Source organism: Pelecanus crispus, chromosome 5 (assembly GCF_030463565.1).
Source record: "Pelecanus crispus isolate bPelCri1 chromosome 5, bPelCri1.pri, whole genome shotgun sequence".
Taxonomy (NCBI): domain Eukaryota; kingdom Metazoa; phylum Chordata; class Aves; order Pelecaniformes; family Pelecanidae; genus Pelecanus; species Pelecanus crispus.
Window position 1 is genome coordinate 41,367,682 of NC_134647.1, and position 24,713 is coordinate 41,392,394.

General features: G+C 44.6%; 1 protein-coding gene across 3 annotated transcripts; it reads left to right on the top strand.

The window, feature by feature from the left end:
- The first annotated feature begins 421 nt into the window (after positions 1 to 421).
- ATIC (5-aminoimidazole-4-carboxamide ribonucleotide formyltransferase/IMP cyclohydrolase) lies at positions 422 to 24,629 on the top strand. 3 transcript variants are annotated; one of them, XM_075710926.1, is made up of 16 exons: positions 422 to 443; positions 1,088 to 1,214; positions 2,985 to 3,061; positions 4,109 to 4,175; positions 6,786 to 6,874; positions 8,227 to 8,378; positions 8,497 to 8,653; positions 10,381 to 10,506; positions 10,676 to 10,783; positions 12,054 to 12,139; positions 13,363 to 13,452; positions 15,121 to 15,249; positions 16,216 to 16,308; positions 22,124 to 22,306; positions 23,862 to 24,017; positions 24,510 to 24,629. In XM_075710926.1, the coding sequence occupies exons 1-16, from the start codon at positions 422 to 424 to the stop codon at positions 24,627 to 24,629; spliced, it is 1,782 nt and encodes a 593-aa protein (XP_075567041.1). The 3 variants fall into 3 exon arrangements, with proteins under 3 accessions (XP_075567041.1, XP_075567043.1, XP_075567042.1); XM_075710927.1 differs by lacking the exon at positions 422 to 443 and adding an exon at positions 590 to 608; XM_075710928.1 differs by lacking the exon at positions 16,216 to 16,308.
- Positions 24,630 to 24,713: the final 84 nt, after the last annotated feature.

Consider the following 24,713-nt stretch of genomic DNA (forward strand, 5'->3'; position numbering starts at 1 on the left):
AGGCAGGGCTGCCCTCCTGCACCTCCCCCGGGGGGGGGGGGGGGCCGCCCCCTCCTCACCCCAGCCCTGCTCATCCGCACGTGGGCTGCACACCCAGGCACACGTGTTGCACACAGGACACTTCCAGCAGTGGGGCACCCACCGCTTCTCCGGGCCCGGACACACAGGGGCCTGCCGGACACCCCACGGCCGCGCCACACCGGCGCTCACACGCAGCACGTGCGTTGCACACCCGCGCCAGCACCCCGCCGCCCCCCCCCGCCCGCCGTTCCCCGTTCCCCGCCCCGCCCCGTCCGGCCCCTCAGGCTCCCGCCCCCCGTGCAGCGGGCGCCCAAATCCCGGCGGGCCGCCGCTGCTCGCCCCTTTCCTCCCCGCCTTCCCGCCTGCCCGCCGCCGCCAGCGCGCACCCACCGACGGCGCCATGGCCGCCCGGCAGCAGCTCGGTAACGCGGGGGCGGCGAGGCCCCGGCAGCCCCGGGTGGGCCGCGACCGCCCGCCCGCCCGCTGCGGTGGCGGCAGCGAGGAGCGGCCGCGGCCGCTGGAGCCGCCGAGGGGTGGAGGGGGGGCCGCCCCCCCGCCGGGCCACGAAATGGCCGTCGGGCGGGTGGGCCGGAGCCGCCGGGCCGAGGCGTATCGCCCGGCTGCCGGGCTCGGCCCCGGGGGGAGAGGGGCGGCCGGCTGCCGCTCGTCTCAGAGCCGGGCCGGTGGTTCCCCTGCCCTGAGGGGGGGGCGTGTGGGGGCTGGTTATACCTTGGCTTCGATCCCAGCTGGCGGGCAGCCGCCGCTGTGTGAAAGGGGGGTTTAAACTCCCGCGGGGGGCGGGAAGAGAAGCGGGAACGACGGTGAGGGGGTGCCCCGCGTTGGGTGCCCTCCCGCCGGTGTCTGCCCGGGGCGGGGAGGGGGGCACCTCCGCTGTGGAAAGGTGAGGGCCTGGTGGGCAGCTTCTCCCTGCCCTACCCCGGCACCTCACATCGGAGGAGATTCCCAAGTTACCAAACTTCTACAGGCTTCCGCCTCTCAATCCTGTTGTTTTCTTTCTCTGTTCCCCTTTTGAAACCAAAATATCTGTGCTCTTCCCACCTGTCAGCTTTACTCAGTGTCTCTGACAAGACCAGCCTGGTGGAATTTGCAAAGAATCTGAATGCTCTTGGCCTGGGTTTAATTGCCTCTGGAGGAACAGCCAAATCCCTGAGAGATGCTGGCTTGCCTGTCAGGTACAGACACTTTCCTATACATCTTCACCAAAAATGCTCATTTGGGACCTGAGGTTGCTTAAACTGTTTTCTCCATCTGTGAGCAAAAATGGTTGGTCTGAAAGCCAGTCTTCCCTTCCAAAAAAAACCCCACCCCAAAAGCCCCAGAGCAAACTTCAGAACCTTCTTGGCCTGAAGTTGGTTGACGGAGGCCAAAGAGTGTTACTGTGCAGGTCAGCACACAGAGGGATGTCAGGAGAGTTGTGCTGGAGATGATGCCTTATCTGCCTTGAGCCAGCTTTTTTCCTGTGAGACAGTCGGTTGTCTTGAAATTCCTAATCTGACCTCGGTGCTGCTCCTCACAGCCAGGTGAAAGCTGATCCTTGCCCAGTCCTGGGACAGGAAAGGTGACGTGTCAGGAATATGTTGAAGCTCACTGGAGATCATTTGTCACAAATAATTTTCTCAGCATGATGGTCAGCTTTTTCAGAGTGTTGTGCATCCACTGTTTGAGAAGGGACATGTACAGTCACCGGCTGTTTTGGCCCATCATTCTGGGGAAATTTGTTTTAGTTTTTTCTGTGCTGTGATTAAAAACACCAGCTCTGGCCAAATAAAAATTGTTTCCAGTACAGTGATGAAAAATCTGTCAATTATTTGGCAGGACAGGTGACTATGATTCCTTTTTTGCTTCCAGTGAATGCAGTGATAGGCCCCAGGGACACATCAGCATGAATATACACCGCCTCCAGAGCTCCCTGTCCTCGCTGTTATCCAGCACTTTGTCGTGTCTCTCCAAGTTCTTTGCCTGGTTGTGAAGCCTGAAGCAAAGGATGGTCACATTTCCCCTTCCCTCTCCATTTTTTTTTTTTTGTTCCTTTACCATCATGAACAGTCACAGGGAGTGGTGAAACGTTAATTAATGTTTGGGCTAAGCTGGGAAGAACAGTACTGAGGTATTGCTTCTCTTGAGGATGGTCTTCCATTCTCTCTATAAACCATGTTGACTTGGGATTTGCCTATCTTGGTTATTTCAGTGTATTTAAGAGATAACCATACTGCTTAGTTGAGTGTGACCCATGAACTTTGTTTCAATTTCATGGAAAAAGTAGTTGTTGCCTCTTTGGCACGGGGGAGTTTGTAGTGAAATCTACACAATTTTTTTTTGTTTTGGGTCACTTACTAGAAAGTGGTGTCCTTTGTCTTCTGTCAGATGCAGCTTTTGCGTAAGATACAGATCAACATCTTGTGAAGAGTGAGGGAGCATTAAACCAATGTTTTTGCCGTTTCTACTAATCTTTCTGTACCTAGCAGCATTTTGCTGACTAGTTGACAGATGCCAACCATAATAAAAATGTCAGATCTATCTTAACATAGAATGCCTCATCTCAGAACTACTTCCCAGCCTTCCATAAGAAGGAGGTATCCTAGTCTGTCACTCACTATAGGTTTTTCCTAGCAGTTTGGTTACACACCTTCCATATGTTGTGCTCTTACTGAGATACAAGATACTGAAGTTTAGAGGAATCATGCATGTGTTTTCTCTCCAAACTCCTCCTGTCATTGATGGAAAGGTGGTGATTTTTTTTTTGAACAGATGGCCAAAAGAAAGCTAGGTTTGTTTCCCCACCTTGCTGCCTTCAAAACTCCTAAGTTTTAAATCTCCTTCCAGTAAACCCAACATTGCCAGCAGATCTAAATTACTGCCCTGATGGGGATAATAAACATTCAACCTATAGATTAAGTCAGTATGGCACATTTATTATCATGCTGTGTTTTCTTGTTGAGCAGAGATGTTTCGGACCTGACAGGGTTCCCTGAGATGTTAGGTGGACGTGTGAAAACCCTTCATCCTGCAGTCCATGCTGGTATGTTTCTGCTAATGTATTTTCAGTGTAAGGGAGAAATCCATGCACCATGAGGATGGGAAGAAGGGGTTGACAGATGTCTTTTTTAAGGGTTGTGTGGACGAACTGGGTAATGGAAACAGATTTGCTCTAGCAGCAGGGGAAGTGAAAAGCACAGGGTGAAGAAGTGCACAGTGGCTGAATTTCTTCCTCTGTTGCTATGCTGGCCTCTATGCAGTTAGCAGAGCTTTTCTTCCCCAGGGCTACAAGTAACAGGGCTTCTCTGTAAATGCCTTTGCACATTCTTTGCAGAGTTGATTTCAGACCTGCTCAGGCAGAGAGCTCCAGTGAATTTAACCTGTGGATGAATCTGGTGTGCAGCATAAGGAACATGACAGCATTATCTTAGTGGGTGATTTCTGCATGTCTAATCTTTCCTGGCTCCTCTTCAGCAAGGAAGATGTCTGATAACTGGACAATCTGCACATTAGCCCATCTGCTTTCCCACTATACTTGAGGGCTGGAGACAATCTCCTCTGACAGCCTAGAACCCAGGATTGTGCTGTTGCTTACTCTGTGCCAGCCAGTCACCCACACGTTTCGCTGAGTTCCTAGACCTAAGCTAGCCACCTATGCTGCTCAGCTAGAGGCACAGCTTCTTTTGCTCCAGATGCTTCATAGGCTTTGAGTGTTGCTGGCTGAGGAGCAGCAGGTGCCCTTTTCCTCTCCATGACCTCCTTAATGACAGTTTAGTGTTTTAAGGGTAGCAACTGAATGCCTATAAAGTACGTTTTTGAGGTTGCTGTTCAGCACTTGGAATGCACTAGGATTTAGCACTGGGGGGAAAAAGATCTGTTAGTATGGAATTTGAAAAGCCAAAGAGTCAGTAAAATGCAGTAGGGTAGAGGAGTAGGGGCTGAGGACTGTTCTCTGAACTAGAATCAGAAAGTTTATGGCAGAAAATCTCTGAGGAAGAGCACAGTCTGAAGGAGGATGTTGAATTAAAAAAATGTTTGTTAGTGATTTAGTTCTTTTTTTAAATAAAGATGTACTGTTGTTTGTAACTAGGCATCTTGGCTCGCAATATTCCAGAAGATAATGCAGATATGAACAAACAGGATTTCAGCCTTGTAAGGTAAATGTTGGGGGACATGATGCATTTCATCAGTAATCAAAAATGCACATTGGAGACACCAGTGAATGGGAGAAGTAGGGATTGTAACATCTGCACACCAGAAGATCTGCAATCTCCTTCCTTTTCCCTGTCAGGATATACTATGTTTTTAAAAATACAAGTTTCTACAGGGGCATCTTAATCACTTGTAGCAAGAGAAAACTAAACCAAGAAAGTTACATTGTGGTTTCCACAGGGAACAGACATTTTAATGTCTTCTGATTACCTGGGAATTTTGACACTTCACATTTAGTCAATGTTGGACCACATTACCCTTCTTGCAAAGTTGAATTCAGTACTTCTGAAGCTGGCCCATCACCCCTCAGCTTGGCTCTGGGTGTCTGATCAGATGACAATGCCCGATTTTGAAATACTTGCTTTGTAAATATACCCTTTGATATTTGCATAATGTTTACTGAGTTTCAACACATAAATAAAAAGTAGGCACGAAAAGTGGGTCAGGAACACAGAGCATTTGTACAGACAGAAAACACACAGATAACAGACAAAACTTACTTTGAGAGGCATCATGGGAGCAAGTAAGCTGCAGCCAGAAATTGAAGTAACACAGTTTGCGCACTAATGTACTAAAGGGGTTTCTTTTTTTTCTGTTTTTGTTAGAATGTATTTACTCAGTACACTCACACAGGGCAGTTTGGGATTATGTTTAACTAATTGGTTTTAACATCTAACTAGTGATTGTGAGTAACCAAGTCCATGTCAGTGGGTAGCTCCTGGTTTAGAAATGAATGGCTGAATTGAACATACTAAATTGTAGGTATAGCCAGGATGGGAGGTATAGTTTGACTGTGGAGATTGGGCCAGAATGCATCTTGGCTTTTAAAATTATGTTTAAAAGCTGATGTGCCTAAGATGGATGGGTTTCCAGGCTGAATTTGAAAACCTGGAATTTAAAACCACAGGAATACTCATAGATGGCTCAGCAGTGGTGGCTCTTCAGAGTACACTGCATATTAAAGCAGGCTCTGCTGAAGTGCAGGGGATGTAACATGCCTTTATGTCAGTGACTTACAGTGCGCTTGCATCTGGAGTAACAGTTTGGATTTGGTGGATTTGTCCTATATAAAGCAGAAGGAGCTGATCCTCAGCAGAAAGGTCTTTGTGTAGTTGCATAAAATTTACATACCCAAGTCAAGGTAGGAAACCTTGATACTGATTATCTTGATTTCCACAAATAAAAGCATTAGCAGTGTTAAAGTCCACAGATTCCTGATGGTTTGCAACAGGTCAGGAGCATGAATGGATTGCAGGGGGAGAGGGTATTGGAAATAGAACAGAAAATAAAAGGTATCATAGGAAAATCAGAGACATAGGGGGTTCTGAAAACAATACTGGAAGCTGATCTTCCGCTTGAATTCATCACACTGTGGAAACAAAGGAATATTAAAAGTTGGATGCAAGCATATGCATCATAGTAACTCACTGCCAATACTAGGCATGCATTGGAGTTTGATACCATCATACATTCAGATCAAGAGAGTGAATTAATTCTCTTGGAATAAAAACATTGTGAAAGTCAAAACAGATACCTCCTTTCACTATAGTTCACGTGGCACTGGCAGGATGGGACAGGGCAAGTTACTACTTCATGCTTTCTGGAATACAGACTGCAGCTTCTTCCAGATCAGATCAAGAAACTAATTCCCGTAAGGCACAGCCTTACTTTGAGAGGGGAAGTCAATTCTCCCACCTGCTTTCGTAGGTTGGAAATTAGGAAAAATTTCTTCATGGAAAGGGTAGTCAAGCATTGGAACAGGCTGCCCAGAGAGGTGGTGGAGTCACCATCCCTGGAAGTGTTAAAAAAACGGGTAGACATGGCACTTTGGGACATGGTTTAGTCTAGTCTACCCTTGATTGGTTTAGTGTGGACTTGGTAGTGTACGTTAATGGTTGGAGTGGATGATCTTAAAGGTCTTTTCCAACCTAAATGATTCTATGATTCTATGTGCCACAGAGGCTTTATGAGATCCAGGCTGTGCACTCAGGTTTCATATGCTGTTGGTATTTTAAAAGTCCAGAAGGTGATATGTAGGTTGTTTCCTGCTCTTGAAAAAGTTGTGGGAAATTAGTCTGTTTATGCTATGTTTGCAATGGACCTTGCTCTGAGTGCTTACTCTCTTAGGAAAGTTGGCAGAAGCCTGTTTTCAGTACTGCTGAGAGCCCACTTTGAAGTCCTTTGATATGGCTCAAGTTGCATACCAAAATCACTAAACATTTAAACACAGGCCCATGTATTTCAAGAAACTCTTCCTTTTAACTAACTTCTGTAAAATATGGTTCTATCCACTGTAACATTGTTTAATGTTCAGAGTTCAGTTAAATTGTATAATGCGTGTACTGTTTCACCACTGTAACATCACTTGGCCTTTGGCTGAACACCACTGACTCTTAAGTGTTTTGGAGAAAGAAGCCTTGGGTACAGGATTTTATGCTGGTCCCTGATCTGAGAGACAAGACCATAAAAACACTGGTAGTACCTTGTGCATTCCAAGCCCAATCTGGCCTTTTTATTTCTCATTGAGTAACCCTGCTTTTCCCCTCAATTCTCAGAGTCGTAGTGTGTAACCTCTACCCCTTTGTGAAGACCGTATCTTCTCCAGATGTAACTGTACAAGAGGCAGTGGAAAAGATTGATATTGGTAAGTTAAAGGGTGAGCAAATCTATTCTCCAGGCAGACTTGATGGTTCTGGTCTCTAAGTGGTCTCAGGTCTTGTCTTTTTGTTTGGTGGCCTTGCACACCCCATAAAGGAAGTCTGCTAAAGATTGCAAGAGTTGCAAGGAGCAGACTGAAAGCATAGTTGGGTAAACCTCATTGCTTTTAAGCAGACCTACAATTAAAATGGCAAGTGGCTGTTGTAACAGGCTGGCAAGCCATGCTGCATAGGTGGGCAAGTCACGCACAGCCCAAAGGAAGAAGCCTGCTGAACTGTAGAAGGCTGTGCTAGGAAAGGCCAGGTGGAGCATGCTTCCTACTGAAACATGGAGAGCAGATTGAACCTTTTTTGCAGCCTCTGGCAGTGTAATAAAAATAAAAAACATGAGCTTTGGAGAGAAAAAGCTGAACCACTGGAAGTGTTCTGGGGGTTGCTGAAACCTTCATTGTAGGAAGCCGCTACAAGGAAAGGGGTTGGTCTGCATATGTGGGAGAGTAGTTAGTACCTGAGTTTGGAAGCACGGATGCCTGTATCATGAGCAGTTTTGCTCTTTCTGCTAGTTAATAACCCCAAAAGGCTTGCCAGTCCTTCACTGCAGCATCTCTGCTTGGCAGCTTGTGAACAGTACAGGCAGAGTTTTGTGCCATGAGGTTGGATTGGGATTGAATTTTCTTGCAGTAGTTTAGTCCAAATGATGCCCAGCAGAGCTCTCTCTTAAATGTTTTATGGAGTAGTACTCACTCTGCATATAGCAGTGCCAGCCTCTACTTTTCCTTTGCAACAGGCTAGTATCTTGTATGATTTAAAGTGTTGTAATAGCTGTGCAGAGTCAGATTTAAGGGAGAAGTGTGGCTTTTTACTCTACACAGAGAACCTGGGCAGGATTCATTAACATTTGCAGAGAGATTTGGGAACCCCAGTTGCTTGGCAGTATAGAGGTAAATCTTCCTATAGACCCCTCCCCAGCCCAGTGTTGCAGAAGATGGTGCTTAAGCGATATGTGGAGACAGCCATCCTCTTCAAGATGTAGCTGTGCTGCTTGGAGGCATTCTTGCCCCAGTTGCTCATTGCAGCCCATGCGTGACCCTGCAGCTCTGCCCGTATCTGCAAAGGCAAATCAATGTGCACCTTCACCAGTGGATTGAGTCAAACTCACCAGCCTTGTACATTTTGAAGAGTACTCTTGCAGTCCTTTCTCCTTGCTGGAAAAAAGGGGGGCACATTCATCTGGCACAGATGATCGATTGATGCATGTCCCTTCTTGGCCTCAGATGTGGCTCTTTATTATGCTGTGTCCAGAAGGGAAGCGCTTCATGCCTCCATCCTTTTCTTGCAGGAGGAGTTGCCTTGCTGCGGGCAGCTGCCAAGAACCATGCTCGCGTGACAGTTGTGTGTGACCCTGCAGACTACTCCGCAGTAGCTAAAGAGATGGTGACATCAAGAGACAAAGACACCTCTATGGAAACCAGGCGTCACCTTGCACTGAAGGTTGGTCACATTTGCTTGCAGCGAAAGGCTAGGCCAGACTTGTTTGTCTTTTGTTCGTTCACTTCTTTAAACACCAAATCCTTTGTAAGTTGATGGGTGTCCCCCATTCTGTCCCCAGGCTTTCACCCACACTGCTCAGTACGATGCAGCCATCTCTGACTACTTTAGGAAAGAGTACAGCAAGGGGGTGTCCCAGCTGCCCCTGAGGTATGGCATGAATCCTCACCAGAGTCCTGCGCAGCTCTACACAATGAGATCCAAACTTCCTCTGACAGGTGAGGCCTAGGCCACGCTGGCCAGAAGGGAGCTCTGGGATAGCTAGGCAAGGAGGTGGTTGGGCATGTCGGCCAGTTGTCTTTAAAACTGAAATACCATCTTGTACCTTAGTCCAAGGGACGGCCAGCAGTACCTTAACAGCTACTTTATTACTGAGTGGCACTAGCTTTGCAATGAAAAAGGTTGAGACAGAAAGGCTTGCCTGCTGACCCCCACAAGACTTGTTGTAGCTCCACATTCTCTGTTGGTATAAGATTGTGTGTCCGCACTGAAGACTCTTGGGGAAGATTTACGTGGTGCACCTTCTGCTTGACATCAGATCCAGATTTTGCAAAGTAAAACTTTGCTATCCTTTTAAGATGCTTTGCTCCTTTCCATTTTCCTTATTTAGTATCTTCCCAATCTTTTTGTGTCACCATTTACTCTGTCTAGAAACCAAGCTATTCTTCTCTACTTTTGAATGGGTTTTGTTCTTTTTTTCTTTCTTTGATGGTTTTGAGCAGAGGTTTATTACCTTAGTTTTCTAGAATGCTGCTTCTGCTAGTGGTGGTAGAAGGAAGGGATACTAGTCTCGCTCACAAGAGTTTGGGACAGGTCTGGTGTCTGTCTCAGCCATGTTACAGAGTGTGCCACTCATCGCAGCATTGCTGCAGTGAGGGACACCCCTGTTTTGGAGAGAAAAAAAGTCTGGCTACTCTTGTTCTTGAGATTGCTTTTAATGTTAGTGAGAACCAGTTTTGCCTTGTGTGCAGGCATTGTCCTGTTGAGCAGACAGTGAAGCTTTGTGTTGCAGAATTTCCTTATTTCAATTCTGGGATCTCATAGAAAGCTTTTCCATGCCTGCACTGGAAGCTGATTTGCTTGCAAGTCTGCCTCCCAGTATGGCAGCAGAACAACACTGTGTTCACCTGTTCTAGCCATGGACTATTGCTAAAATGATCTTTTCCTCCTGTCTCCTGAAATGCTCACAGTCCTGCCATGTCAGTACAAACAGTTCTTCTTGCAGGGCCAGGGCAAAAGGTTTTGAGAGCAGACTTTTGAATGACCTTTACTCTTGGCATGGATTTCTGATGAAAGGAACAAATGAAGCATTTTGCTAAAAGCTTGCCCTAAATTTCATGGCTGTGAGTGGTTCTGTTGACATTAGCTAGAGACAACATGTGCTTAAAGTTTGGCTAGTGCCAGAGTACTTTGTTGAATCAGAGCCATAGTCACTATATGAAATTTATTTACTGGATTTGTAAAGAAATCTACTTGCTAGGGAGCAGAGGATGTGCTTTTTGTGTTCTTTCCTGACAGCACTGCCTGTGCACCTTGGTCAAAACCAAGCTCTGGTAGGCATCCTCAGAAAGAGATGGCTCTTGTTGCAAATGGCTGCCAGTTGAAGAGCTCTGAGAACATAAGGGGGAATGTTCTTTTGTTCCCCTTTCACAAGAGGGGGAGGTGCATGGGGTCAGTGTGTGTCTTGCTCCAAGGTTGTATCAGCAGCTTCTGGTAGCAAAGAGAATTGTATTGGTATCTCCTGAATCTCAAGCCTGTGCATTCCTCACAAGTCACTGAAGCTTTTCAGGGCACTTAACCTTGCTGAGGAGCCAGGGTCGTTTAACAAGAACAATTTGTAGTGATTTCAGTTCTTGGTGGGAGAAATCTCTTCTGCTTGCTGTCCAGACTCTGGGGAGCAGACTCTGCCAGCTTTAATGTGTCTGTTTGTGTGCTATGTTTGCAGTGGTGAATGGCTCTCCAGGGTTTATCAACCTGTGTGATGCTCTCAATGCCTGGCAGCTGGTGAAGGAACTCAAGCAGGCATTAGGCATTCCCGCTGCAGCCTCCTTCAAACATGTCAGTCCTGCAGGTGGGTGGCTCCTTCTTGCCATGCTTTTCTCTTTGAACAGACCATGACTTTTGGCAGGCCCTGCCAGTGGTGTATCTGTGTTCCTTACCCTGGCAGTTCCGGGAGGTCCCATGGGCAAGGACCAGTGAGAGGTTCTGGTCTGAGTGCCCTGGCTTGTATTCCCCACTAGGTGCTGCTGTTGGAATACCTCTCCGCGAAGAGGAGGCACAAGTCTGCATGGTGCATGACTTCTACCAGACCTTAACGCCCTTGGCATCTGCTTATGCACGAAGCAGAGGTGAGAAGCCCAGGAATAAACTAGCATGTCCAAAGAGCTGAGCTTAATTCTCAGGACCTGAGCAGCATGCTTAGCACTTTGCAGGCTCTTCCCTTTGCAGTGTACTCTTCCTCTGCAGGGTTTTTCTCCATAAGGATCTGACTGACTGACTAAATGAACTGACTGCCTATCAAAAATTGCTCTCCAAGTGAGCAGACCTTGTATATTGTTTCAAAGAGGCTAAAAACATGTTGGATTCTGTTTCTTGATGTATGTAGAAGATCTGTAGAGATTTTTTTTTTAAATTTAAGCATGCGCGTGTGTGTATATATATACACTTATATAAATCAATGGGGTTTTGGCTAAAGGATGGATAAATAAATGGCTGTGCTGGTAGCACACTCACACTGCATATGGGGTGCTCAGGAATACTTAAACTTGAGTAGAAATGTTTCTGCTTGGTATTTGGTGGGTGTTTTTTTAATGCTTTTGTACTTCAGAGATCACAAAAAAAGATAAAAACAAGTAAATAAAAATAGCTTCCTCTGCTTAGCTGAGATACTTTGCTAATTCTCTCATTTTCCATGTCATTCCTAGAAAATGGGCACAGGTTATAGAAAACAAAACAAATTTGATAAAGGTCACATTGGCTTGTGTTCATTTTTCATCACTTTAGGGACCATCTTTGAACATTGTCCTTGGAAAATCATTGGACTGGTAGAAAAACAAACCTTTAGAATGGCAAGGACAGAAGAATTGACCTTGCTAAGTAGTAGAGCACCTGATAGGAGCTGAGTGCCATTAATTGTTCACCTTAGTTATGCCATTAAATACAGAGAGTATTTATATTTGAAAGAAAAAAAAATTGCTCTTGGCTACATTTCTGAGTCTGGTTTCTCACAGGAAAAGCCAGATGGGAGCACAGGCATCTAAAAGCTTCCCTCTTTTTCCAACTGTCTCCCATCTAAAATCTTTCTGTATGATCCTTGCCTCTCCTTGTCCTTTTGCCACCATGGCTACAGCAGAGCTGCTTGTGGTAATGGAGGTAGACATTACAGAGTTAGAGCTTTGACAAATGCAGTGAAGAAGGAAGAATACCTGAACTATGGGAATATTTAAAGGTGCATGTGTTTGAGGTAGGATTTTTCATCCTTGTTGCTCTTATATGGCCTATTTTTGCTGTGGGATTAAATTATTGGCTGTCATTGAAATTGACTGGATTGTAGGAGCAAAGATTTTTCTTTGTATTATGCTACAGTTTGATAAGTTACTAAAAATGTGATTTTTGCAGGTGCTGATCGGATGTCTTCTTTTGGTGACTTCATTGCCCTGTCTGATATCTGTGATGTGGCTACAGCCAAGATTATTTCTAGAGAGGTTAGTTACACTCGAATGATTTGCTGCTGTTTAAAAAGGAGAATCAGACTAGAAGGAGTGATTGGTTTGTAACAGCCATTCTGTTTGAATTTGATCCATTTTACTGAAGGCTACCTATTGGTCCATTTGTGTAATTTGGTATCTGGAGTGCAGAATTTATACCTACGTTGTGATGCATTTTTCTTCCTACCAGTTAAAACCTGGCTGTGTGGGAGAGCCTGTGAAATAGCAGTGCTTGAAATGCAGCTTTCCAAGGGATGACTGCAAATCTCTTGCCTCCAAGTAGGCCTCTGGAAATGAACCCTGATTACACTGTTACAAGTATCTGGTTGAATGGCTGTAATCGGAACAATAGAGGACCAGAGAGCTGATGGCCAGCCTCTTGCCCAAGGCGGGAATGTGGATGTAGATAGTTACCTGCCAGTTGATATAAGTTATGTGTAGGCTCAGCCACTTTCCAGGCTGCACTTTTTACTTTGCTGGATTAAATGTTAACTCCATAGCTGACTGCATTGTGCAAGTCACTAGTTTAAATACAGGGTTAAACAACTGGGAGTTAATGCTTTACCAAACACATTCATCCCGTTGTATGTTGCTTACAATTTTTTTGAGAGGGGGAAGACACAATGCAAAAGGCTGTCTTGTACATTGGAGACTTCTTTTCAAACAAATGAAAGAGCATGTTTGACTGGTTTGTGAGGATAACATTTGGTATACTATTACTTAAAAACAAAAAAACCCCCACCCAAACTGTAGGATAAGAATGTGAAAAGTGTATATCACTTCATGGCACTAATGAATGTAAACTCTTCTCAGTTTCAGTGCTGTTAACAGCTCTTTTGCCAATATTTTTGTCTCATCAGGAGTGTCACTGTTGAAATAAGGATTTTTTTTTTTTTTTTTTAAGCCATGTTTGCTGTTAGGGCGGAGAAGTGGGGATGTCATGCATGAGCCATTTCCCCCTGGAGGGGGATATTAGTTATTAGTTCCATGCAGCTTAAAGTGGTGGTGGGGTACTTTTTACTAACTCCTGCCAAGAGTTTATAGCGCTCTGCTGTTTCCAGGACTGAAACCAATATTGTAATAGTGCTTTTGATATTGTGTGGTATGTATAGACCCTAAGAGGTGTGCCTTCAATGCCATTCTGGAAATGGCAGGTGGAGCTTTCAGTATTAGCTCCTCTGTTTTTTTCACATGGAAGCTGAAATCTCTGTGTGTTGCAGGTATCTGATGGTGTGGTAGCTCCTGGCTATGAGGAAGAAGCTCTCAAAATCCTTGCCAAAAAGAAGAATGGTGGTTACTGTGTTCTCCAGGTTTGTACTCCTGCTCTACTGTAACCCTCTGCTGCTTTTCCTGTACCTGCTTTTCACAGACTTAGTGTCCAAATAGCTGGGGGGGGCTGATCCAGGTGCCCCTGCAGCGCATGGAAGCCTTTCCAAAGGTCTTTGGGGATTGCTGTACGAGCTAGAATTCCACCAGCACTGTTGTGGTCATGTTTAGCCTATAGTCCTAGAGCAGAGTATTTTCATAATGCCTCCCTTGGCTTAAGTAATTAAACCTATGAACCAGCAAGAGTACTTCAATGAAACAGAATTTCTGGGCTCTCTTTCCACTCTCTGCTGGCTTTCCTTTCACTTTTGCTGAATTTGTTTCCCCCCTGAATTCTTTTTAACTAAGATATAGTGCCTCAGTGATGTTGTGAGTCTTGGCAGTGAGAAGCATGTGTAGTATATCACTGGGGGAAGCCTTGTCTGGGCATGTGGTGTTTGTAGAGCAGTCTTTAGTACGGTCAGTGATGAAGATAGCGGCACAGGCAGAGTTTGGACCTGGGATGATGCACCTGCATCATCCTGCATCATACTGCAGCCAGTATGGTTGTCAAGGAATATTAATACAGTGTGGTCAGGTCGGTGTCAGGTTGCCTTCCTTGTTCTCGCAGTGATTGTTGGCACTTCAGAATCATCCAGTTTTGGTGAACGTGACTAATGGATTACATAATGCTGTCAGAACAGCTGAACAGGTCCTATTTCTGCCTGACTCTGAGAGACAAACAAGCAGAGAGCTTTACTATAACATTATAAAAAGAAAATCCAAGGCTTAGCTGAAGCTGCAATTGTAGTGTTACTACTAGGAGAGCTGTAGAAGATGGCTCAGGAGCTTCAGGCAAGAAGGAATGAAATTGCAGGCAGTCTAGGCAGCTGATTACCTCCTGAATTCAATTAGCTTTGCAAGGCTGAGGTTGTATTGGTTAAGCCTGTATCTTCAGGGCCCATCTGCAGTGGGATGCTAAGGAAAGTTGATCTGAACAAATTAACGTGGATTAGGGAAATCACATGAAGCATGCGCACGCTCCTATTTAGAGCTGGTAGCCTTAATCCGGTTTACTTCGTCTCAATAACCTGAACTGGGGCTACCATATTTCTAAATAAGCCCGTGCATGGGTAGACCTGAATGCCGTTTAACAGTTCCATTTAACTTTACCCCTTACACTTGTGTAAATGAACTGTACTGCATGCTTGTTTGGAGATGTGCCCCAGGAGAGTGCATCTCTGGAAATAATAGTGTTCACTGTTTTCTTTAATGTCGAAGAGGGTTGGGAGTTGTACCTTGAGGCATGTATGAAGCAACTCAAAATATTTCTGCCTTCCTGTGGAAGACTGGAAGACTCTTTTTCTGTGGATGTTTTTCCTTTTTTGTGAAAGACTAGAATACTGTAGATTTTTGTGGCTTGCAACATGGACATTTGTAGATAAGCATCTATACTGTATTACCTCTCTTCACCCTGTAAATTTCACTTTGTGCTGTTGAGACCTTGCTGCTCCAGTTAATTCTAATTAATTCTGATGATTTGACATTGCTTTCTATAAACAGTTCACTTCTTTTGGGTTCTTTAGATAATGTGTTTTAACCTAAGCTATTACTGGATGTTGGCTTTGAATTGCTCTTAAGAGAGTTTTATTGGCCTGTCCTTTGGCTTTTAGATGGATCCCCGTTACGAGCCAGATGACAATGAGATTCGAACCCTCTATGGATTGCATCTCATGCAGAAGAGGAACAATGCAGTCATCGACCGGTCATTGTTCAAGAACATTGTTACAAAGAATAAAAATGTAAGTGTCAGAAGATAAATGACCTTAACGACTGGTGGAATGAACTGGTGTGCTTTCATCAAGGAAGTCATCACTGTTCTATTTTAAGAGCTCTTAAAATATTTTAATGAGATTTAACTGGTTTTCAACAAAACAATGCCACAAACTTTCTGGACAAAATATACTTGGGTAAATTATGATAGTTTGCCTTTGTTTTGATTCCTTGCATAGATAAGAGGAGCTGGACCTTGCCCTTTATCTCTGACTACCAAAATATTTGTATTTCTTATTTAAGCTACTGTGTAATTTCTTATGGTGAGACAGCCATGTGCTAAGGATCCATTGTGATCTCATTCTGACTCACTGTTTACTTCTCCCTCTTGTATACTGTGTGTTGTATAAACTCTGGCCCTGCTGATATTGCTCATCATTTAGAGTTCACATCATCAGAAAGTTATCAGTTTGTCTCTGATCTTGTTCTCATTAAAAAACAGATGTTAATGAGCACATGATTAGTCATGGGCTCAGAAGCAAGTTCAGACATTGAGGTAATAAAAATCATTTTAATAAATTAGTAATGGAACAGGCTTAAAAATAATACTTAACGCAGATATTGGGAGCTATTATTATTGTTGTGGTCCTGTGTGTATTTAAGCATGTGCTTAGCTTTTTGCCTGTGAGCACATCTGATGACAGTGAGCAAATACAGAAGACTTTGCAGGCTTAGGGCCAGTGACAGAGCCCTCCTGACCTGGTAAGATTGAGTCTTATCCCTGTGAGCTATGAGATAGCTGCCAAACCAATCATTTACAGTTTTTAATCTAAACAAAATTTGCTGGTAATTGAACAAAACAGGATATTTTTGTTATCTTGTTTATCCTCTCCATGATACATTACTTGTGATGGCTTTGGGGGTTTGCAGATCACTAGCCAGTTGGCTAGTCATGGTTGTTAGGATGGGCGGTTGACAATGGCGTTTTGTTTCAGCTGCCAGAGTCTGCTGTCCGAGACCTGATTGTTGCCAGCATCGCTGTCAAATACACCCAGTCCAATTCAGTTTGCTACGCCAAGGATGGGCAGGTAACCAAATGAGACAGCTCTGTAGAGTGTGCTTTCGCAGCCAAGCTGGTCAGAGAGTGCTTTTGTCAGGCTTGACTTTTAAAATCGTTTAGCGTACAGGAAGCTATTAAACAGGCACAGATGAACTGCCCTAGACAGTGCCATGCAGAATAGTAGCTAAACCTGTGTGTCTCAAGAGGCTGCTTCAAAACCCTGGTGTAATTTTTTCATGATAATGACAGGGCTGGCTCTTTCAATGATAGGGTTGGAAAAGCTCTTATGTGGTTCTGCAAGTTTGGCCTTGAGTAATTTCTTTCCAACTACTCTGTCCTTTTATATCATTTTTTGAGTGCATGTACACATATGTTCTAGTCTGTATAAAGCCTTAGAAAACGACAGTAGTTTTCACAGCTGGATTCTGACTGTCCAAATGGTTCTCAGTTTCATTTTCTTTTTATATAAGAAAGATGGGATGTACTTTCTTTTTTTCCCTTTGGGGCATTCTCCCTGATTTTTTTGAAAACTTACGATGTTGGGATTGACAGAGGAATTATCAAATGTGTAGTTGAGATATGAATCTTGAATTTAAAAAAAAATTTCTTTCCACATTATCACTAGGTATAATTAAATTAATTATCCAAAAGTTGTTGTAAATGTATTAAAAAATTGCATTTTTACCCAGTGGCTCATTCTCATAATGCTGTTGTTTATCTGGTTCTCTGCTCTCCATGGTAACTTTTCCATAGGCCTGGACTATTAAAAAAAAAAGAGAAGAAAAAGACAAAGAGTGTTTTTGATCTTGCACTTTGGTACATCATAAATCAGCAAAATGGATCAAATGGTGTACCCTACAGGTACAGACCGAGAATGAACTGCAGTGCTGTCCTTTTTGCATTGGTACGCATCTGCATTTGTCAGATTGTTGTGACAGCCTGAAAACATTGCAGCGCTGTCTCTTAGTACTTTCTGAGGTCATGTGCCGTATGGTTCTTGAAAACCTGTCTCTGGAGATCTGGCATTTTTCTTTATTCAGCTTTGGGGTTCTTTTCTTGCTTTTAAATGGTTCTCCGTACTCAAGAGTGTTAGTTTTCATAGCCCAAGAACAAAGGTGTCACTATCTTTGCTCCTTCCTTGCTACAGCAACAATTTCCCCAGTGCTTTTGCAAGTCTGGACTTAACGTGGTGCTGCAGATGTTTCCGAAATGTGTGTGGTAATGCATGTACCATATGGAAGGGAGAAGGCAGGAGGGAGGAGTGAAAAGCAGTGTGGGCAGGCAGGGATTTTACTAGCCTGGCTTCAGTGATGTTTTGCATATTTGCAGGCATATATTTTAATCAAATATAAATGTGCTTTGTCTTGGTTTGTTGTATATGTGACAGAGAAGGCCAAGATCAGAGGTCTGTGTACTGCACTAAGAAGCAAGTGACTTTTTTTACCAGTAAAGATCAGCAGCAATTACAATCACTTACTCAAGGAGGTGGTGAGTCTGTGTTGGGTTCTTCAAATCAAAGCTTAAAGGCTTCCTGAGACTATTAAGTATTGAGACCATTGTTCTTAGAGTACATGGGGAAGGAAATAAGGTCCACTGAAAACCAGTCTTACTAAGATAGTGATTAGCTCAGATTCTTCTTGGTGATGCTGTGCAGAACTAACTCTGGTCATGCACCTACCAAGAGATAACATCAGATGTGTACAGGAATATTTGGGTGCAAACCAAAAAATAGTGCAAATCAAGAACCAGGGGTGGAAAGTAACTTCCAGATTGTTACACTTAAAATGCTTTTCCAGGGTCTGACTTGGTTTGGGTTATATGAGCCAAGCCTGGGAAGTCCAGGTTTCTTTAAGTTCCATTGCTTTTGGTTTTCCAAGGGTTACTTCAGCCTCACAGCAGCCCTGATGCCTAGCAAAACTCTTGTGTATCAGACAGCCAGAACTCTTTTGACAGCTTGGCTTCTTTGGGTTTATGAGTGGATTGGCTACTCCAGCAAGGGCTGGTGGTTGTGTTAATAAGTTCTAGGAAAGCATGGAGTGGGAGGAGGCGTTTATGGACTTGAGTGTCACTTAATTTACAGGAAGCCAGCTGCCACTAATTGCAATAAACACTTTCACTTGTTTTGTCTGACTTTCAGCACCAGCAAAGCCAGTCTGTAATATGTTGATTTACACTTTCTTTAATGATACGATCATGTTTTAAATTAGCAATTTAAAATTATTCTCTTTCTTTATTCTCTGCACAGTCGGATATAGCAAACCTGTTAATTTACCTTACTGTTTCCCACCAATGGTGCAGACATTTGTCAGTAACTTCATCGTTTACTTGTCTTCCCAATTGTGAAGTCCTTTATTTGATTTTTATAATTCCAAATGTATTTAGGGTTTCTGTTTTCACTCATTATTCAGGGTAAATCCGAGCAAATCCAGGCTAGTCTGGATCATTTTGCAAGGATCCTTTGGGCATTATCCATCTCATCTGCTCTGTGCTTTTGCACAGTATTCCAGCTATAGGGCATGTTTGGCTGTCCTGCAAGCTAAAGTGTTTTGATCAAGTAGTTCTCAATTTTCACTTAAGCTGGGTTTTTTTATTAAGTGATTTTTCTACTTACCCTGTATTACTGTCTCCTTTCACTCCTCACACTTAATAGGCTCTGCTTAAGCACTTTTTGATTCCCAGGAGGTTAAACTCTGAAAGAAACATAATTAGTTTTTGTGTAGAAAATAGAGGGGGAAGGATTCCTTTGAGGAGGATTTTGAGGTTTCAGCTGTGTTTTCTTATGTGAGAAAGCCAACATTTGAGGAAGGGAGAGATGAAGTGTAGGAAGAAAGATTTTCACTTCACACAAAGTGAAAAAGGCAGAGAATAGGTATATTCAGACAGGCCAGTGTGAAAGAGATTCAGGTGCAAGTCTATAGTTTGCATTAAGCAGAAGCTCAACCTTCCGATTGCTCCTTTTTAGACCAGAATTCCAGGCTAGACTGAAGAAATCTTTCCCAGCAGTGTTGCATCAAAATGTATTTTTCTACAAAAAAGGATTTCGCTTTCCCTGGATCATCATTTTCCAGTGAAGTGCATCTTATCAGCATGTTCTTCCCAGGCTGTAACTATGAACTTCCTTCTAGAACAATGTGGGCTCATCAGAAGGAGGTGCAGACAGGCAGCTTTTATATTCTCTTGCCTGTTAAGCCATTATAAAAACTCCCATGTGTTGCAGATAATATCGCTGTAGATTTGGGGATGCCTACGAAGAGTTTACAGGACACATCACTCTGTTTAACTGAAGTACAAGGTTCTTGCCATTTTGGAGTTGTTGAATACAAGCTGAAGTTCAGTTACACATTTTCTGATAAAATTTAGGTCACAAAAAATGTAAAATATTTTGAGTAGCTCGCAGAGAAAAAGAAAACAGTCTTTCTGAGAAGGCTGATTGGGTGCTGACAGGTAGAGCTTGATTTCTAATGTGTGCCCATGAAGGAGCTGTGTATGTTTGGGGCTGCATTGGCCTGGAAACACTTTCTCCAGTATCATTGCCCTTGCCAGCTGTGGGCCAGGGCTTGCAGCAGACTAGCCAGTTCCATCACAGGAGTGCAAGGCCACAGCTCACAAGTACGTGATGAAGATGAGGCACCATTCTGGCTGTGAAAGGGCAGAGGGGACATTGCACTTCTGGCACATGACATCAAATTTTGCAGAAACTTGGGAATGTTTCATGGTATTTTGGTCCCTGCTACCAGCACTTTGCCCAGTACTCTCTACCATTTGCATCCCCAGCTAAAAATTTCTGCCTTAGCCTAGCCTGGCTTGCTAGGCCCACTCTTAAGGGCTGGGTGACAGGTAATGGCATGCAGTGTATGACAATTTTAAGCCCTCTCCTTTGTCCAGGGAGAAAGGATAAACCTCTGTGGAAGAGACGCTATACCTACGCACAGCTGGCGTTGAGCTGCCTTGAGATGCAGGGTCCCCTGCAAGTTTGAAGGTTAAACGGGGTGGACATGAGAGCAGAGGTTGGACATCGGGAGTGTTTGTAGGGGAGAAGGTATCACTAAGCCGTGAGAAACTTTGCATCTATTTAGTATTTATGAAAATCCTAATATGCTTGTAGGTTTATTAAGCACCGATGACTTCAGTTATAGCTGAGCAGATGATATTAGATAGCAGCCCAAGTCTTGCATTTGCTTCTTGGGGGAATAGTGTCCAGCAGCATGTTTTATGGTTCTGGTAAGAGGTGAAGTCACTGTGTCTTGATGAATGAGAAGACAAATGATTCATTCCTTTGAGGGCAGCCTTTGACTTATAGTTTTACCATCTGTTTCAGTCTGAGCTGGAAACTCTGAGGCATTGGCCAGAACCGCTAGCCTCACCACAGTGTCCCTGGAGCAGTCCCCTGTGTGTACAGTCTGGTGAACAGTTCAGCTGTGGCTTCATAGGAGGAGGAAATTATGGGAGACTTGTTTTCCATCAGTTCTCTGGTTTGAAATGGCAGGAGCTCTCTTTGCAAAGCAGGACCCACAGCTCTGAAAGCCATGGAGAAAAGTTATCAGCCCGAGTTTGACAGCCATAGTGGCTAGGTCTGGCTTTTGTGTGCCTTTGGCATACTGTTGTGGCAGAGGCAAAGCTGAGGAACAGCAGACAGTCTGGAGCCCAAGAGACCTCAGCTCTGTCCCTTGCGCTTGCCAGTTGTGACTGCAGGCAGACCATATCTGCAGGGGTAGTTCTGCCAGCATTCCAGTAACCAAGATGTCTCCAGCCATGTTCAGTTTTCAGTGATGTCAGCACCTAAGAGTTGCCTTTGTCTCCAGTGTGAGTTTGCACCAGCTCAGACAGGATGCAAGAGCTTGTTTGCATTGTGCATTGAACTGTGACAAATGGTTTGCCGAGTTACGTGACCACCAGACTCCAAAGAGTGTCTACATATTTTAGTCTATATAGTGTACATGAAAAAAAATTGACAGAGGTTGAATGTGTCTGATGAGAACTCCAAAGATAGTGGTCTGAAAAAAACCAAATGGAAACTGAGCAAATACCATATTTTCATAGAAGCTTCCTTGAGGAAAAAAAAATCACTTTTTGGATTTTGATTCTGGAAGCACTAGGTGTGTTTGATATCAAGCACAAGTGCTATTAAATAAGGTTAGCAGCAGCAATTTTTAAAATCCTGGACTCTGGCAGATGGCAGAGTAGGAAATGTGTTGGTAGCTCCAGGGCCTTGATAATTCATGCGATGTAATAGTCCTACTGGCCAGCCTTCCTGATTGGGCAGTAGATTTACTTTCTTATCAGCCTTGACAGACAAACCGCCCTGTAATCCACCACATATCACAGTTGATCTCTTTAAGCTGTGTATGTCTGGCCCACCAGGAAAGATTATGGTATTTGGGTGATCCAGGCTCAGACTTAATCCTCTAACCAAAGTGCGCTAAGAACAGGTAGGCAGCCTACCATCTCTTAGCAGTCACGTTTGTTTCTACAACCAACAGGATTTCATTTTGCCTTAAACAAAAGCCATAATTGTATCACTCTCCTGATATTAATGGTTTGACTTGAATGACTGGGGCTATGTTATTTAGAAGAATGAAAGAATGTAGTGTCCTGAGAGTGACTGTCAGCTCAGCGGAGCCATGGAAGTTAGCAGTGCAGAGAGCTGTACCTGTAATCAATTTACAGGACTGGGGATGCAGGTATTTTCAGTTTTCCTTGCTAATTACCTGCGTTCCTTCTCTGCTTCAGTGAGGAGCAGCTAATTTGTGGGAGGTCTTTCCTAATTGCTTGGCTGGAATGCAGCTCTGATTGTGATCTATGTGCAGCAAGGCGTGATTGTGCTTTCTATCTGTGTGCTTCAGGTCATAGGTATTGGAGCTGGCCAGCAGTCCCGGATCCACTGCACGCGTCTGGCTGGTGACAAGGCAAATAACTGGTGGCTCCGGCACCACCCACGTGTGCTCTCCATGAAGTTCAAAGCGGGTGTGAAGAGAGCGGAGATCTCCAACGCCATCGATCAGTATGTCACTGGGACCATTGGTGAGGTAAGGGCTGGCTGAAAGGTTTGCCTGGAGAGTCCAGCTTCTGCAAAACAAAGCTGGAACTGCTGGTTGAAATATCAGTTGTGGGTGCTAGGACCTGGCAAGGCTTCCTGATAACTGGGCCTTTTCTTCTCCACCTCATTTTTTCTTCCAGTACCAGAAAAACCAAGTCCTTTCATAGCTCACTTCAGAGTTGGTCAGACTGTTTCCTCTGGCATAAAATGATGCCCTTACCATTTCTACCTTCTGCCTATATTGAGCTGTTTCTGTGCTGGCTCCGTGCTGAGGAGACATTTGTAAGGACTCAGGCAAGTCCTTACAAAGGATAAAGTTTTAAATTTGTAAGGACTTCAGGCAAGAGCAGGCTTGGTTGGTTACCACTTTTGGAACTGGTCAGCCTTTATAAAGGCTGTTGGGACAAAGGTGCTGTCTGCCTTTAACTCTATGTGAGTCACACGGTATTACCCTTGGTGCTTCTGAAGGTCTGTAGCCAGCCACCAGGAAGGTCCAGGTACCAGGGTTTGGGTGTTTTGACTATGGCTTGAAACGTCCGCAGATACTCTCTCAAGAAGCCTCCATGCTGGCTGTCAAACTGTCAGAGCCAGAGGTGATGGGTGCACTTGCAGCATTTGGTCTTTATGTAGTACTTAAGCACGACTTGAGCTTTGTGCCTGGGTGTCAGTAACAGATGATCCCATAGAGTTGCGGGATCAAGTGGCCACGGCCCAGGATGGTGACTTCCTCAAGGTCGTTTAATGGCCCAGTGGCAAAGTGTCCTGATTCGCCCCTCTGATACTGCACCCAGCGCCCCTGGTGCTGGAACCTGCCCGGCACTTTGGTGTGCAGCTTGGTTTCATCTGATAGTTCCCCCCAGCTGTAAGGAAGGGTTAAAGGTATGGTTAATGTTTCAGCTCTCACTGCCCTCTCAGGGGAGCTGTCCTCCCCTTCTTGCATGGTGCTGTTTGCTTGTGTGGCATTTTGGATTCTCAGAATCCCTCTGACCTCCCTGTTACAAGCAATAGTGAGACAAGAAAATAGTATGTCCTTTTTAAGTATTGAAGGCCAAGAGCTTGATTGGGGACCTCATGAATCATCCCTGTGAGCGGTTGCTTGTTTAAGGGGGTAAGAACTGGAGCAGTTGCTGTTTCAGAAGGTGAATCATAAACCAAGCTGCTGTTTGTCATTTGTTAAGTCATCTACCAGATCCTGTTTGCGCGTACTGGCATTTACACAGAGCAGCATACTGCAGGCAGGCCAAGCAGAGCATCTTGGAATTAAAGGGTGGGAGGAGGAATCCCTCAAGCCCTGGAGTGAGGAGGAGGAAGGAAAGGAGTTAAAAGGGTGCAAAAAGAGCTGGTGGTGGTAATGTGTTCTCACCGTCACTTGGGATTTTAAAATCCCTGGTATGAAGCTCCCACCAGCAGAGCTGTGGGAGCAGAAAGCACAGCTGAGCTGGGTGTCAGAGGAATGCCATCATCACTCATCCTTACGTGCTCCTGTCAGGGGACTGCCGGGAGCCCGTGCTTTGGGGCTGAGCTGGCTCTTTTTGTTCTTGCAGGATGAAGACCTGGTGAAATGGCAGGCGATGTTTGAAGAGGTGCCCACGCAGTTAACGGAAGCGGAGAAGAAGCAGTGGATTGCCAAGCTGACTGCTGTCTCTCTCAGCTCCGATGCGTTCTTCCCTTTTAGGGATAATGTCGATAGAGCTAAACGGGTAAGGTCATGGTGGGGCCAGGATGTCAGGGTGACTCTAAGGAAACATCTGCTCAACCTGGGCTTTTTGATTGAATTTTGTGTGGACTCCTGAGGAATGTCTCTGCTCTACACTGCTGGCTAGAAGAGCGCATCCTGGGAAGGATATTTCTCATGGTTACTGGTCTCACATGGATAGTAATTACCCAGCCATTGCTCAGTTTGTTGATTTGGGATGAATAGAGGATTAAAGTTTATTAAACTATTTAAGAATATCAAGACAAGGCCTGTTGCTTCCAGAGGAACCATTTTACACTTATTTCTGAGCTGTGGAGAGAGCTGACTGTTCACATGAGGAACTCCTCTGTGAATGGCTTTGGGCAATGGAAGCCTTTGTTTGTTCAATGCTTAGTATCGTGGGATGTGGATGAAGGACTAGGGCTGTCAGCTTCTTTTCAGGGGGATTTTGGTTTACCATCCTCTAATCCTTCCACTTATCTCTGTCTTTGTTCAGAGCGGAGTACAGTTCATCGCTGCCCCATCTGGCTCGGCTGCCGACGAGGTTGTGATTGAAGCTTGCAATGAGCTGGGGATAACTCTCATTCACACCAATCTTCGGCTGTTTCATCACTGAGTTTGCCGTGGGCTGTTGTGGTCCCTCTTTGGTCACCGTCTCACCAGCAGCAGTGACTGGAATATCACCAGCTTAATTGGGAGG

Coding starts and splice junctions, on each gene's coding strand:
- ATIC (XM_075710926.1), top strand. CDS start 422: ATGGCCGCCCGGCAGCAGCTCG. Junction 1,215..2,984: donor GATGCTGGCTTGCCTGTCAG/GTACAGACACTT, acceptor CTTGTTGAGCAG/AGATGTTTCGGACCTGACAG. Junction 8,379..8,496: donor GGCGTCACCTTGCACTGAAG/GTTGGTCACATT, acceptor TTCTGTCCCCAG/GCTTTCACCCACACTGCTCA.